This window comes from Antrostomus carolinensis, unplaced genomic scaffold (genome assembly GCF_000700745.2).
Source record: "Antrostomus carolinensis isolate BGI_N321 unplaced genomic scaffold, ASM70074v2 scaffold6874, whole genome shotgun sequence".
Lineage (NCBI taxonomy): Eukaryota > Metazoa > Chordata > Aves > Caprimulgiformes > Caprimulgidae > Antrostomus > Antrostomus carolinensis.
The window spans coordinates 16,828-33,929 of NW_010311342.1; the positions used below are offsets into that span (position 1 = coordinate 16,828).

The 17,102-nt window shown below is 37.8% G+C and overlaps 1 protein-coding gene across 2 annotated transcripts in view; it reads right to left on the minus strand.

Moving 5' to 3' along the window:
• Positions 1-111: 111 nt before the first annotated feature.
• Positions 112-17,102, minus strand: part of SHOC2 (SHOC2 leucine rich repeat scaffold protein) — a 39,759-nt gene continuing 22,768 nt past the window's right edge. For both annotated transcript variants that reach the window (XM_010166698.2, XM_010166697.2), the window contains 6 exons: positions 10,527-10,657; positions 8,063-8,251; positions 6,427-6,549; positions 4,150-4,287; positions 3,542-3,659; positions 112-1,015 (listed from right to left, as the gene is read on the minus strand). In XM_010166698.2, coding sequence (XP_010165000.1) covers positions 807-1,015; positions 3,542-3,659; positions 4,150-4,287; positions 6,427-6,549; positions 8,063-8,251; positions 10,527-10,657 — 908 coding nt within the window. In that variant the 3' untranslated portion in view covers positions 112-806. The remainder of the gene's footprint in view (positions 1,016-3,541; positions 3,660-4,149; positions 4,288-6,426; positions 6,550-8,062; positions 8,252-10,526; positions 10,658-17,102) is intronic.

Here is a 17,102-nt window from a genome sequence, read left to right on the forward strand (position 1 = left end):
TTGGGCTAAAAAACCCCAGCCGCAAAAGGCTCAGTTCAGATATGTTATGCCTGCAACTGATAACTCAGGGAAGCAAGACTTAAAGGAATTCAAGCTTTTTTTTTACTTTTCTTTCGTTTTGACTGCATCCTTTTCACCTGCCAGTTGTTCTGATGAGTGTATGTTTTTAGTATACAAACCGGTTGATAAAAATTCATCAGCAGAGGCATATAAATTCTAGATATGATTGATTAAAACAGAGCAAATCAGAATAAAACAAAATCCAGTGATTTACTCTGACTGTAAACAATATAAAAACACCATTTGCTTCAAATCTCAAATAAGTTAAAAGAAAATCCCAACCTCAGGACACATGACCCTTTCAAGGTTTTGACACAAAAACAAAAAAAAAAAAAGAGGGAGGAAAACAGAAAGTTCATTATATAAAGGTTATACATTTCTCTTAACTGAAAGTAAATCTAAGCAAAACTATTTTTGTCCCTTAAATTTAAACTTTGAGTTCATTGGCAATTGCTTTAAATGAACTGGCATTTCCAGATTATTCAGACAGCTTCCATCAAATTCAGCAAAGAAAACTTAGACAAGCATTTTTTACAGAATAAAAAAAAATCTAAATGGCTATGATTCCTCTATTAGCAGAAACACATAATGCAGTCTTAAATTTGCCTTTTTATATTATTTATATATTTATATATATATATAATATAATATAAACCACATATATTATATTATATATACATATACAGACAATTACAACATTAATGCAGTTTGTATTTTGTACAGTGTATTGGACAATCCGATTAGCATCAGACCATGGCACGATATGGTCCCTGCATTTTTAGGAACTGAATGATGAAGGAGGGTCCTCCTGCAACAATCTGAGGTGGAAGGTGGCTGAGCGGGCAGTTCTCAATACTCATTATTGACAGTTTGCTGCAAAGCGCCAGCTCAAAGGGAAGGCTGTGCAGATTGGGGTTGTCATTCAAATACAGTTCTTCCAGATTCTCCAGTGTACCTGGTTAAAATAAAATAATACAAAGTAATATTTTTTTCTTCATACAGTTCGTAACTTTTAGACAGAAGCTCTAAGTCCACTTGAAGATTCTCTACTATGTAGAATCTATAATCAGCGACTCAACTAAACTCCTATTTTCAAGCCCCAGAACTTAAGCAAGAATCAATTTGCTTTTGTTTCCCTGTAAAAATATCCATTAGTACATCTCCTTTAGATAACAACTGAATTGAGAATACACAGAATAAGAGAACTGAGAGGGACTTGACCACAACTGCTCAGCCAAGTGCTTTGCAACTGAAGGCAACGTTGAATAGCTATCTAGTTAGAAGGGCCTAGAAAATATTTATACCCTACATGTGTATTATCTTGATAAAAATATCTATGCCATACCTTTTATTTAATTAGAACCCATAAATTAAAGACTTAAAGCTGTAACTGTAATGTGCCACAGGAAGAAAGCAGAAGAGACCTCTGCACAGCAGTGAATTTATTAAATGGAACAAACCCGTGTGAAAAATTCCTCCTGAATTCAAATTTTACAACCTGCCTCTACTACACATACTGCAATACAGATTAACAGGAAGATGGAAGACAGACTAATTTCTTCTTTCTTAAGACTTCCATTCTTCCACAGCAATCAAATATAAAAGTTAAACTATATCTTTGAAATACAGTTCAAATGTACAAATCCTCTGCAAAACATTCCCCATTTTCCAATCTCATATACCATAAACATCTCCTATAACCTAAAAGACTATTTCATCTTTCACAAGAGAAAGCAGCAGCCAGGGCTCAAGGCACGGAAAACAAACAAAAAGGAAAAGCTAAGAAATAATGGGAAATAGTTGGTAAGTTCAGATGAAGCAGTTATATTTGAAAATAGTTAACTATTCTCTAATCTGTTAAGACAACCAGCTTTAGTAACCAAACTGTACTCTTACAATAGTATTTAAAGTTTACTTACACACTTTAATTACGCAGCTCGTTTCCACAGCCTCCAAACTCTCTCCACCACTTAGTTATGAACTAAATTACAGAGCTCCAGATTTAGATTGTTTTAGGCCCTTCTCACACTGAGGCACACACAAGATGAGGAGAAGCTGTAATGGCTCTTCACTAAAGATGCTGGGAGAGACAGCACACTTATCCATCTGCACATCACTGTTTCTGAGCACATTTTGCTTTGTGTAGCTTCTCCCATAATTTTTTCCTCCATAAGGAGCTCTAACTTTAAGAATTCAACTTAAGTGCTCAGAGTCATGCTCTGGAGGTACTTGTGACTGATTATAAAATAAATTAGGGCTCTCAGTTTCAGGTGCTGGTGTGCTCTTGCAGCCCAGAAGGCCAATAACCGTATCCTGGGCTGCATCAAGAGAAGCGTGGCCAGCAGGTCAAGGGAGGCGATTCTCCCCCTCTACTCTGCTCTCGTAAGGCCCCACCTGGAGTACTGCGTCCAGTTCTGGAGCCCCCAACACAAGAAAGACGTGGACCAGTTAGAACAAGTCCAGAGGAGGCCACCAGGATGATCTGAGGGCTGGAGCATCTCTCCTATGAGGACAGGCTGAGAGAGTTGGGGCTGTTCAGCCTGGAGAAGAGAAAGCTCCGGGGAGATCTTATAGCGGCCTTCCAATACCTGAAGGGGCTACAAGAAAGCTGGGGAGGGACTTTTCATAAGGGCAGTTAGTGACAGAACAAGGGGAAATGGGTTTAAGCTGAAAGAGGGGAGGTTTAGATTAGATATTAGGAAGAAATTCTTCACTGTGAGGGTGGTCAGACACTGGAACAGGTTGCCCAGAGAAGTTGTGGATGCTCCTCCCTGGAAGTGTTTAAGGCCAGGTTGGATGAGGCTTTGAGCAACCTGGTCTAGTGGAAGGTGTCCCTGCTGATGGCAGGGGGGTTGGAACTGGATGATCTTTAAGGTCCCTTCCAACCCAAACCATTCCATGATTCTATGCTCTGAATCCTGTTTTCTCTAGATGTCTCAAGTAGACAAAAGAATCCTCCCTTTCTTTCTGTAGAGTTCTTCCTCTTCACTTCCTTCTCTTATCTCATCAAGGTGAAAAACAATATGATGATCTATAAACAGAAGTGTTTGCAGATGGACTATCAGCAGAAACGTTTGTTTCAGCTGTCTACACCTTGCACAAGGTTTTTGTCTACACCAAGGAATTAGAACAGGGTCAGTGTGTTCCCTTTCTCTTTCCGCAAAGAGGTTTATGAAGTTGAGTGATTAATAATTCACAAATTGCAGGAGAATTTGGAGAGAAAAGAATTACACCATTCCAAGTTAACGTGTGCTTGACAGCTTTCTGCAGAAGAACTGAAAAAATCTAGACCATTCATTTCACTACAGTTCAACAAGATAAAGATCAAGTGCTGTTCCTGTGGCACATGCTTCATATCAGGTTGTGTATGTGTAGAAGTATCACATGAATTTTGTGGCCTCTACTTATGAGCACAGTAGATGCCTATCTGTGTCAGTAACTGCTTTGGCTCACTGCATAAAACCAGACACAAGGATCTTACCAATTTCCTCAGGAAGGTGTGTGAGAAGATTCTCTCCAAGCCCAAGGTGCGTCAGATTGGTAAGGTGACCAATACCTCTGGGAAGGGTGGTCAACTGATTATTAGTCAGAACCAATTTCTAAGGGAAAAAGCACATTTTTAAAATTAACTTAGTGACTTTTGCTTCAAATGACAGCAAGTAACAAGATATATAGCTGATAAACTGATGGGTTCTATTCTCCGGCATTTGAACAAAAAATTTCTACCTTTCAACATTTCAGACCTCTATTGACCACCACTAAAAGTAAAAATAAAATAGTGTATAGTAAAACACATGCCTAAATATAAAAGCTTTCATGAACGTGACTGAAATCAGAGGCTACTCCTGTGGAAGTATTATACTCAGGGTACAACAGTTAAACTGTTCAAAATTTGTTTGTTCAATACTGACTGACAAATCTGAGAAAGAATTAGTGGATTAATAGATTGTAGATGAAGTTGCACAAGATGCTTAACTTTTGGTCTATGTCCTGTCCCAAATAGTTTCCCTCATCAAACTAGCTGTAATTAAATCAGCATGGTGTAAAGAAAGGATGTAAGATGTTTATGTCAGCCCATTATTGTTTCACCTGCAGATCCTTGAGGTAAGCTATTTCATTTGGCAAGGACTCCAGTTTGTTTTCCTCTAGATCGAGCTCTCTGAGTTTCCGTAGATTTCCAATTCCATGGGGAAGTTTCTTTAGTAGATTGTTTGACAAAATAAGAACCTCAAAAAAAACAAAACAAAACACACGAAATTTCAGCAACACAGTAAGTAAATAACAAATAAGACAGGATCTTTTTATATTTTCAAGTAATGAAGTCCAACATTAGCCTACATTCAAATTCGGAAAGCAAACTGAAAACAGACACACCAAAAAATCCATGATTAATATAATTTTTAAAGTCTTTAATGATAAGAATATATAGAACTATGACAGAATTCTTTCAAATATTATTTTATCTAATAAATGCAAAGTCAAAACAAAGAATAGCTTATTTCTTCAAATGACCATAGAAAAAAAATTTCTTCCTCGACTTCCCTATCATTTTATTATCTTTCCTCATAGTTATCTCATAATGATGTTTTACACTATTTGCTGTGCTTGTCAATTCCTCCTTAAAAAGCTTAACACTTCCTCTTCTCTCTATGTCCCTTTGGTTAGGAGCAGCAGCAAGTAAACATACAGCTCAGAGCACCTAAACAGAACACTGCATAGATATCCACCAGCTTTTCAAAATGGTCTCCTATCACACATCCACCCCTACTAGTGTGTTACCCTCTTGTTTTTCTCCTCCTTTCCAAGTTGAATTATAAATACCTTAGGTTGATGAAATGTATCCCTATTTGCAACATCATTTAACAAGAGTTATTATTCATTATAGGACAAGCAAGTTACCAGGGGTTGCACTGGCTTAACATTTTTCCTCCAGAGAATTCTAGCAGTCCTTAGAAGTAATCAAGCCTCATAACAACACAGTGAGCAGTCAGGTAATTAATTACCAATTAAACAATGCTATTATCTACTTATTTAACAAGGCACATTGAAACACAAGGATATGAGAGAGCACCGAACGTGGACCCTCATGCTAGTCACGCACAGCTCCCTGCTAAGCCAGCCAAGGTTGCAGAAGGCTGGCTTCTACCACTCCCAACCCTCACTGGCTTCGTGTAACATCGAAACACCAAAAGCAGGAACAGGATAGAAAACAAGGCTAAAAATCAAAGTGAAAATCAAAATGAATAAAAGCCAAAATCTTAGCATTAGCACACAAGCAGTATTTCAGTGGCCTTCCTTTATGCACTGCGATATACACAGAATGATAAGAATAGTAACGTTTTAATCTCATATCGAGAAACAAAGGCAGGAACAGAAAATATTACCTACATGCAATGCAGCTGACTTAGCACTGCTGTGGGAACCTTCACTTTTGTGTAAACACTGCCCAAATAGTTCTTTGTATTTGATTCTTTAATTACAGAGAAAAATAGCACTAACGAGTCTGCGGACCGTGCAGCTCTCCAGCTTCAGCTGCTGGCAGACCACCGGCAAATCCCGTTGTTAGAGGTTACCAACTTCCCAATCACATCAATCACAGCCTTAACTTAAAGGTAACTGGGCTACTAAATAGCTAATTACTCTGCCATATCATTTTTGCCCAAACTACAGGATTTATTAATTACTCAGAGCAGCAGTCATGCTGGAAATTTGCTATTTCAAATATGTCATTTTGCATTTCAAAAATTTTAACAAATTTTTCCCAGCAACTCACAGAGGCTACCAAATCCTCTCAACTGCCCAAACAAGCAGCTCTACCTTTACATCCCTCCAAGGCAATTAAGTTTGTCTTTGCTGATGGTACCTTGGGAAACAGGACTAGGGGACACAACAGGTTTAGTTCACAGTTTCAACCCACAAGTTCTTCCCCCTCAAAGGCTGAGAATTCCCACCCTGCTGCCTACAAGGTTCACAGTGCTACATTCAAGCCACCTCTAACTGTAGACCATTTCATTGTGTTTTTCTGATCCTGGCTGTCTCCATGCTGGTCTCTCCAGGAATTGAACTGAGTTCAGTGCCATTTCATTTACAACAGTTATTTTCTGTTGAGAAAAAACATTTTTCTACATAGTTAAAAATATGTATGTTCTTAACTCTTTGTGCAGAGACACTCATCTAGAGCCTAAGGAAGAACACTCAAAAAGCTGGTGAAAACAACCATAAACAGATGCAAGACATCTATTTAAATAGCATACATACATATATTTATTTGGCTTTATTTGATCCAAAAATAATATTACTTAAACTTGAAGTAGAGAATGCCTGTTTGCAAGGATTCACTTAGCTGTTCATTTATACTCTTCTCACCTCAAGAGAAACAAGCCCAGATACATCCTCGGGGATTTTTGTGAGCTGATTAGTCGCTAAGTTCAGTTCTACCATACTAGTCCAAGTCCCGAAGTCCAAGGGGAGAGAGGTCAGCTGATTGTCCTGTGATTTAACATATCAAACATTTAGGGTCTGCGCTTGCAAGAAGTCAGTAAGTCATCTGAGAGATTAAACAAACCACTTACAAAATACTTCATAACAAAATAGCAGATAATTAAATCAGAAGAATAAAATGTTGATAATTGGCCAAATATTTTTTTTAATGCCTCAAAATATAATAAGCAGTCCCATCCTAGAGTTATAGAATTGACTCTGTGTTACTAATACAAACTGAAGTGGAAAAATTAGAAATCCGTAATTCTCAAGATTTCACACATCCCAGAAGTTAAAACATTTTTTGTCCTTTCTTTGATGAATACAATGGAGGCGGGGGGAAAGAAAGAACAAAAATATCACTCTAACTTACAAAGGTGCTATCACCAGTGCTGGACACCTAAAAATATATGGAGTTTGCAACAAAAAAGAAAATTCAAAACAAAAAAACCCCAATCTTTCAACCAATAAAAAAAAAGGTGATGTAGTTGCAAAACAACATAAGCAAAGACATTACTGAAGATTCTGGCTACTTGGCTGAGCTGGGACACAGGGGACAGCCAGAAATGTTTCATAGATCAAGTCTGAAAACAACAGGTACACATGGTTTAGAGGGGGGGAAACAAACAAACAAACAAACCAACCCACCAAAGTTGGAAAAAAGAAAACCAAACACACCACAAAGGAAATATACCTTAATGGATCAGAGTTTAAAAGCATCTGAAATTAATCTGAACATTTTACTGCTCAAAATGTTGTTACAAAATTTGATCTAGACCAGACACCAAAAAATCTAAAAACAAACGAAAAAACACAAGCCAGGTCATATGAAGTCCTCGTAAATATGCAAAGTCACAAACGGGTATGTGATAAAAAATGGTCTTAATGCAAATTGAGAAACTATTATTTGTGCCAAAAGATATTCTAAAACAGTAGCTGTGCTTAGCTACTGCTCAAACGTGTTTTTTTTAATTTTTTTTTATTTTTTTTTTACATTTTAAGATCTTGACCCCAACCCAGTTATAGAAAAATGTCATTTCTCTAGTTCTCTTCACTCTAATTGTATGTAGCACAGACCTAAAGGTCCTTTTTCTGTGTGCTCTACAAATACTGTCAAAAGTCTCTAAACTTAAATTTTAAAATAATATATTAAAAAATATATATATTCTACATAATTTTGGTTTCAATCTAAATTATATCGTCAGAGGGGGAAAGAAAAAAGCTATTCTACATACTTGTATCTCATATGAATATTTGAGAACTTTGCAACCAACTTTCTTGTTTCCATTGTTCAGACCTGAACAAATGTGACAAAAGCTTAACTAACAAATAAAGACAAATCAATAACATTTGATAGTACATTTTTAAACTAATGCAGATTTTTTTTTCTATGTGACAGCAGCAGCGTCCGCTTCAGCGTGATAAATTCATTCCTTATAGATATAAATTTGCCAGAATTCATGGAGCAGCAAACAGTGCTCCTCATTGATTTTACACACAGTAGCATGTTTCTGTGCCTCACCTTCATGTTCAGCTTACTTAATACTTTAGCTCTAGAGAAAATTCCAAACGGGATTTTATTGATGCGGTTGTGCTCCATATTGAGAGAGTAGATCGTGGAGAACTGGGACGGGCCACCCACGGGATAGGACTGGAAGCAGTTCCTGGCCAGTGTTAAACTAGTCAGTTTGACAAGGCTGGATAAAAGACCCTGTAGAGAGAAGAAAACCACCCAGGAACTTAGGACAGATTTATTTGAATACATCAATTTTCCCTCATGGGTCTAATTAGAAATGTTTTCCCCCCTCAAAATCCAACCCCGAGATTAAGTGTTGCAACACATAAACCAGTGTTAAATTTGATAAAACTTCCCTCAGCAACAACCTCTGCTCACAGTCATCAGGCACCTTTACCTTATTTCCCCCTTTCTCCTTACATACTGCCAGATACAAAAACCCAAACATATCACACCTAAAAGCACGAGTTTGGAAGGTTTGGTAACTCTTTTCTCCTCTGAATTTTTTTTTAATAACACATTGCTATGTCTTGGGAAACTGAAGAGCACAGGAGCAGTGGCTGCAGGTGCAATCAGCAGCGTGTCCATCCTGAAGAACGGTCCCGGCTTTGGCCAATGCCACCCAACTGCAGCTGACTCAGTCGTGATGCCTGCTCACAGCTGAGAGTGGGGCCCAAAGAGGTATCAACTGCATGCACTGGTTTTCAAACTGGTGTTTGATACTTCCAGTACAAATTCTTTGTAAATGTAATAACAATCCATAAGGCGAACACATCTGGTAGAGATTTCCTTCTAGGCTGTAACAGTTTCAGATAACCAGGCAAGACATGGGAAGGCGAGGTTTTAGAAATTCTTTTTATTTTTTTTTTTCTATTTTCAAAATATTCCTACATATTTATTACTCCACTTTTCTAGATTTTTTCCCCCCTCCCTTAAGAAATAAAAAGCAAGAAGCCTGGACTTAAACTGGGTAGCAATGGTTTCCCATTGAATCCCATCTCATTTCACTTTGCAATCTAATTAGCGTCTAAAATCTCAGCAGTGTTCATCTCGGAGTTCATCTGTTAGTTAAGTGCCAAGCATGTTGCTGGAACTGTGGGGATGAATAATCAGATGTACATTACTGCTGAAGTGTCACCTTTGCTTATCACTTTGCCAACTTGAATTCTGAAGCCCTGTTTGCTTCAGTATTAGAGAAATTGGGAGATTTATGCATGGCATTACATACTATAAATAATGCAACATCTGCAATCAGGAAAGAGCAGTAACAAGATAATGATTCCTAATGTCAGTATTTCTGGATTGCAATTTCAGTGCTATATTCACTGTAAAAGCTTTAAGAACATGGCTTTGCTGTTTCACCAGGAAAGCTCTGGCTACTTTTCTAAATAGTTTATTAACATTATTGTAAATAAAACAGGATTAAATAGTGACTTGTCTACATGTCATGGCTAAAACTTTAAGCACTGAAATACAATTCTGGGGGCATCTCAGCAAATATCAGTGAAGCAATTTTCCCCCTAAAGATAAAATAATGGATCTTCAAATCAGTATTAATTTAACCTAATCATTAACTAGTATAATCTTTGATTAGGAAATACCGCTTCTAGCTATACTTTAATTAACAGATATTCTTTGTCCTAGGATTAGGCAGTCCCTGAGCTCTATTACAAACATACTTTATTGCTTCAAATGGATCTTGGCATTTCAAAAAGCCATTTTTCAAGACTGCTTCCATACAAAAAAATATTAAAAATATGTTAGCTAATACACTCTAATAGCCTAGAGTAATTAAACACATTTGAAGGGAAGCAAGAGAGCTTTGGCAGTACAAAGAGAACAATGCTCTTGTATCTGTGAGAGCTGTGGCAGTGCTGCCTGCTCCCAGCCCATCCTTTTAAGATAAAATATTTATTAGGCACTGTGTCAGCAGCTTCAGCTATGTTTTGAAATTCAGAAGTTTCTTCTACAAATACAGTTCTTTGTATTTTAGCGCAGATTGTTTTACTTTAAACAGATTACAGTATAAACTATACACTTCTGCAAGGCAGCAGCTTACATGTTAACATATTGTTGGCAAATACACATGAAGAGGACAGCACAGTCACAAAGAGTTTTGTATTATGACTGAACATATTTAAAGCAAGTAATCATCCCTTACTTAGCTTTCTGTAATTGTTTGTAGTTGTTTTATAATAAATCTGGGTGGGGTGGCCTAGCTTAGCTCTCATTTTAAAAGCAGCCTGGTGGCTTTCAGTCCACCAGAAGAAGAAAAAGTAATTTTCTTAAATTATAGTTTTACCCAAATATTTATTAAATTCTTTGTTTTCAGTCTATCACTGCCAAATTTAGGGGTATTCCTCAGAGGTATGATATAAGGTGAAATAATTTAACATGTTCCAATCCCTTTGCAAAACACTGATGCCTTACAACAACATTCCATCCCAAATCCACTCTGTCTAATTCTTACCTCAGGTAAAGTAGAAATGTTGTTGTTCTCCAGGTTCAGTTCATCAAGTTCACTGCATTTTGCTAAAGACTTCGGAATTGCTGACAGCCTATTGTACCTCAGGCCAAGACGACTTAGACTGGACAAATTTCCTACAGGTAGGAAATAGGTATTAATAGATCGTTCGATTAACACAAAGGCACAGAACAAAGTTTGACTTCTGAGTCTTCTGTGGTCTGACCCTCTACACTTCAAACTTTTCATATGGCGAAATGGAGCTACCGTCCCAAAACAGAAGATACACAGATTACAGTGCTTTCCAATGCTGAAGTCAACCCTGCTGATCACGGCTGAAGATCATGCTGAAGTAGACTGTGCATATTAAATAATCTGCTAAATTGTGCATAATACAGTAAGCAAGTAAGGGCTATGCCTTATTGTAGAAGTCCTTCTAGCCTGATCCTTCTACCAACAAACAACTCTTATCATTTTCCAGATGTCCTCAAAATGACTTTCAAAAATTACAGATAGCATCATTCAGTGACATGACTCATGTTACCAGAACTTGGGCATACACCACACAGCTCAGGTCCTGGCCAAACTATTTCCTCTAAAGGCAAAAAAAAAAACCTTTTACCATCCTCAAAAAGCAACAAAGTCTTTAAAAAGTGATAGGGAAAAAATAAAATAAAGGAAAAAAAAAAACCACAACAAACTTTGAAGTTTTCTGAATGATAGTGAAGGAAAAGTCTGGAGGAAGTCCACAAAAATCTGGACAATTGTGCATGAAAAATCTTACTGAATATTGCCAGGCTGACAGTCCTGGTTGATGTGTATTTCTGCAAGAAAAAAAAAAATCTTGAGGAACTTGCAACTTGAAAATTTCCCACCTGAAGCTCCCTTTAGCTCCAACCTTTACCATCTGACAAGTACTCAAGACCAAAATCAACTGCTTAAGGATACCTTTGGACTATACAGTGCTGGGGCATTTAGACTCTCCTACAGGTAGTAAGATCTTGAACGTCACTGAAAAGTCAACTGGTAAATAGCAGAAGAACAGTGCCGAGTCTTCTGGCTCATCCCTACGATCTGAAAACACGTCTCTGTGCGTGTGTACATCGCAACAGTGGAGCTTGTGAACAGATTCACACAATCAATCAGTTGCTTGCAAAACATTCATTATTTTACAGTCATTTTTACAACCACTCATGGCACAACACACTTGTTCTGCAAACTGAAGTACCAGAAAGACACATAGAAAAGAAACATCAGATTTAAAAACGGCAGCAAGAATAATCAGAAATCATTTTAGAAGATGAAGGGAGCTTAATAGGAACGGTGTAACTACTCATTAGGTGAAGGATACATTAATGTCTATGCATATGTACTTACACAAAGGTTACTGGAACACAGCATAGGAAGAAGCAAATGTTGTGTATTAAATATGTTTGGAAGCAAAGGATGAAAATTAACACAAATGCTGCAATGGGATCTGCTAGACAGAGGAAAAGTCTCAACAACGGAAGCAGCAAAATACCTCTTTCTTGAACTTGGTCAAAATATATTGTAAAAATGACCCTACTTCACTGAGTAGCTGGGAATGTAGCTAATAAAAACTGGAAATTGGGAATGTTGTATGCTTCACTATAGTTACTAAAATTAAGATTCACAGGAGCAGTGAAAGTAAAAAACAAACAAAACAAAACACCAAAAACCAAACCAAAACACCCACAAAAAACTCAAACAAAACCTTATACAGAACAAAAGTTATCCACATCTTACAAATGAAAGAAAAGAGGATGAGTTTTTAATGCCTATCTGATATTTAGTTAAAAAGCTTAGCAACACATTTTACTTACTATTGTCAATAACAAAACAAAAGTTAAAACAACAGGCAGTCACCCGGAGCTGCTTAACTAGTACTATCTCCTATTGGGATTTTTATTTATACTATTTAAGTCCTTTCTTTCTGAGCAAGTATACAATTAGTTTTTGCAGAAGCAGCAAAGAAAATCTTCCCTTAACCAAAAAAAGGCATTTAAAATCCAGGGCTATTAATATTGCTCTTCAGTGCACAAACCTTCATCTTTTGAGGTTAAATCCTATAGTCCATGTACACACTAAAGAAGTAATTAAGGCCTATTTTGAGCCTACAATTCACTAGTTTATTTATAAAGATGCACATTTGTACATAACGTAGCCATTTCATGCCATATTTGGTGAGATCTGGCATTGATGGCTGTATAGGAAACTGGCCTCACTTCACACGATAGACATCCTACTGCAAGGCACGAAGACCATCAGGATTTGCTGTTCTAGGAGTGAAGAAAGCACATCCAGACTGCATCTCTGAATTGTTATTTAAGGTTTTACTACACAAAACAAATGACAAGCTTTACACAAAATAAGATACAAATCTACTATTCTTTTGCATTACTTAAACCTTGAGCTAGATGCTGATCTGGACGAGCAGAGAACGGCTGTAGCAGACAGCATGATGCCAACTGTTGCTTAGCAATAGGTCGCTCTGCCAGTCCCCAGACTGTGAGCACAGGTTGTACGGACACGGCTCTTCCTACCAGCAACATGGCATTTCGGAAACATGAAACAAGCCAGGCACTAGAGAGAGTCAAACTGTACCATAATTTTCCAGGAGAGAATGACACACACTGGCTGTCCTCATGGCATTATCAAAGAGGAGGCATAAACAGCAGCTCTCAATACATATATATTTTTTTAATCACAAGTAGTATTTTTCAAGAAAACTTTATCACTGCTTCTCTCTTTAGTCTTCTTTCTCCTCCTCAGGAAAGGCATGCAAAGGCGTAACAGAAGACACATCCTGCATGTACCACGTTCCCTGTGACTCTTACACACCACAGCACTAGGTACAGTTATTCCTGAGAACAAAGGCAGCAAGATTTCAGCTGCAGCTTCATCAGTACAACCTCTCCCCCAGCTCCTGGAAGGGCTCTCCTGCATCCTGCTGATTCAGGCACACGAGCCACCTTCTCATTTCAAGACAGAATTTATTTATAGCCCACTTATTGCCATTTAGCTTTCTGTCAACAAGACTCGGATATCTTTTCCCCCTCATCAGAGTTCATATTCACACCTCATTGTGAACGCACTGCAGTGGGAAATTCTCATCAGCATTTATCTTCACGTGCTGGACAAGCCCAATCTTACGTCTCTTCCTGACAAAAAAGGACAACCCTCATAGCTCTTCCCTCTGCTCAGTGTGTTGTAACTTACGCCCCCCCCCCCCCCCCCCCCCCCAAAAAAAAAAAAAAAAAAAAAAAAAAAAAAAAAAAAACCAAAAAAAAACAATAAAACAATGCTCAGAAAAGGAAATAACATTAACATTTGCCTCCATGATCCACAGGTCAGCCACTGGGCATCTGGCTAACACACTCCTCGCCAGTTCTCTGACCACCAAGTGACAAACTGCATTTTATAACGGAAACTATTACAAGTTGCTGAAGAGCACACCTTGCACATCGCAGGATCAAAAGTGATCCCATGTACAGCTCCCTGAGCTCAGGATCACCTAGCTGATATTCATATTTGGAGCTGCTTTACAGTGCTTGCACTCATCTCCATCTTCTCCAGTTCAGCTACTGGTTTCTGGGATGGCACCATATTAGGAACCTATGGGCAGAGTAAAGTCTAAGAAATAAGATGAGGAAGGTAAGAACTGATCACAACCAACTCAGTTCAACAGTCATCAGGATCATTTGCAGTTGTACTTTTGTCACTGAAACCATACCTCAGTGGTTCCTCTAAAACAGTCCCTTGCAGGTAGAGTGCCTCAGAAAATGTAGCACTACATGTTCACTAACGTGATAGTTTGATAAACACAACTGAAAAGCAGCTACTAGCACGAAAAGCAACAAGCAAAACCCCTTCCAACCTGTTTCTTAGGGAGCATATTACAAAAAACCTTGTAAACTCAACTGCCCCGTCCATTGGTACTTCTAATACTAAAGCCTGACTAAACCCTTAACTTATGCCAGAAAATCACTGAAAAATTGTTTTACTTCACTTTTGGCACAAGCAGTCACTCTTGGGAATCAGGTTTCACACAATCACCTTGTTTCAGATCCATTTTCTCACCAGCAAAGCTCCCATCAGTGGGCTGCACTTTGCCCAGCTCTCAGGTTTGAAGCAACATTAAGTGCAGAATTCATAATCACCTCACTGAAGTGACTGCATGTCTCTCTCAGGGTTAGCTGCTTAATTTACATTTTACAAAAATGAATTAAAAATTATTTGGAAGCATGCAAATCCAGAAACATTAAATTAAACTCTGTTACTATAAAAAGGACTTCAAATAGATGGTTTAAATTAAATTCTTTATTAAAGGTACCTCAAAAGAATTAGTCAAAGAAAAAACAAGTGCCTACCAATCCCAAAATTAAGGGAAGACTAGAAATAAAGCAGAAAACCATGCTTACAAAACCACACTTTTTACAAAGACCACCTGAAGCAGCAATAAATCTCTTTCTTGAGTATTTCAAAATCAAGAGAAACAGGATCTGGTATGTTGAATAATATAAAGAAATGCAAATTCCTAATTTAAAGTCCTATCAGTACTTTCTAAAGGGAGTGACAAATGCTGTCTTCTTCTGAGATTTACCACACCTCTTCCTTTCCCTCCCTTAGTTAAAATAATCCTTCAAATTCCCTATTCTTAGATGAAGAGTCATTACTTAGTGCAGAATATTACTGCATCATTACTAAAAGACTGAAAAATTAGTCTTTTTTATATAACTTAGTTCATCAAGCTAGTTTGCTATCAGGATCAGTTACTTTCTCCTAAATAAACCAGAAGCATCAGATCAATTTAAAATCTGTTCACTAGAGAAAACTCTTCTGCAGATAATGTTTAAAACACAAATTGGACTTAACAAGAGCTGTGCACAACAAAAACCTGTAAGATTGTAATCAAAAGTATACATAAAACTCAGCATGCAACAGATAATTGCAAGAACTTCCTAGAAACAACATGACATTATTTATTTCTGATGGTTTGACTCCTCTAAGTATTCTTAGATTTTGATTTGACTACACTTTGCACGCAATGAGTAGCCACCTATTAAAGAATACGTTTTGCATGAGCACACGTTATTTCAGAGTGCAGTTCACTGAATTCACCAAGGGATCTTCTTCTAGGAAAAAAATTGCTCCTTTGCATACAAAGGGTACCAGATGTCACTTTTAACAAACAGAAAGCAAGAGGTACATCCAAAATTAATAAAAAGTAAATTTAAAATAAATCAAACTTGATGTCACTTAAAAAAAAAACCCCACACATGAATTAAGCTTAATACACCACACCACGTTAATCTTGTAGTGAGAACAATAAAGATTACAATATGGAAGAAAAAGTTAAAAGGGGTTCAATGAGTGTGCGACAAAGCACGTGGGACATGAGAGCCTTAAAAGAGTTGAAAACTGTACAGGAGAGACTAGACAAGCTAGAGATGGCCAGCTGTGGACAGAGATTAAACACTGTGTTCAAACATTTCAGCATGAGTCAGCAGATGCCTGTATCACACTTTGTACTGACTATATATTAGTCTTTCTAGATGTTGGTCATACTCCATGACAACTGTTGAACAGTTTCACAGATTTTTAGGTGAAAGGAGATGTTGACATGTTTAATCTAATCTCTTGTCAGAAAGACAACTATTTCCCCTGACAGCTGTAGAGTAAAATGAAAGGTTTCAGATAAACCATTTTAACCTTTAATTGCATTCCACAAGCAAAGACAACGTCTGCCAATGTCCAACATGAAGTTGAAGTGACTGGTTGGCCAAGACATCCTGAAGGTGATCTCAGTGAGCATGTTGCAGAGAAAAGCAGAACAAAATCCCATAGTCACTACTCATCTGATCTGGGAGCAACTCATTCCTAAACCAAAGCCTATGGATTTGCATGACTGTAACCCAGCATCATCAATCAATCACCCGAGGGAGGTCACATCCTTTACAACCTGCAGGGCTGTAACATCCCTAATGTTTCATATGCTCTGGCTAAAGGCTGATGTTTTAGGAGAATAGTGAGGGTGGTGAAACCCTGGCCCAGGTTGCCCAGAGAGGTGGCAGATGCCCCATCCTTGGAAACATTCTATGTCAGGTTGGACAGGGCTCTGAGCAACCTGATCTAGTTGAAGATGTCCCTGTTCACTGCAGGGAGGGTGGAACTAGATGACCTTTAAAGGTCTCTTCCAGCCCAAACCACTCTATGATTCTATGAAAATTGAGAATGGGGACAGAAAGGTGATGGGGTGGCAGGGCAACCTCTCAGGAAAACTGCAGAAGAGAAGAGAATCCCTCCTGATCATTGCTACCAACTACCAAAGCCAAAGCATGAAATGTAATTATAAAATGCAATATATTCCAAATACAAAAGTATAGTTGAACACAACACAAAGCTTGACTTGTGAACTCTGGATTTTACTGGTTTAACTGATTTTTAGTGTATTTTAGTTTTTCTTTCCAGCCACCAATACCTCCTGATATATCAGGCCAGTGTAGGAGGCAGATTCAGACTCAGATTAGGTCAGCAGGATCCATCATTTCTGTCCTGTTC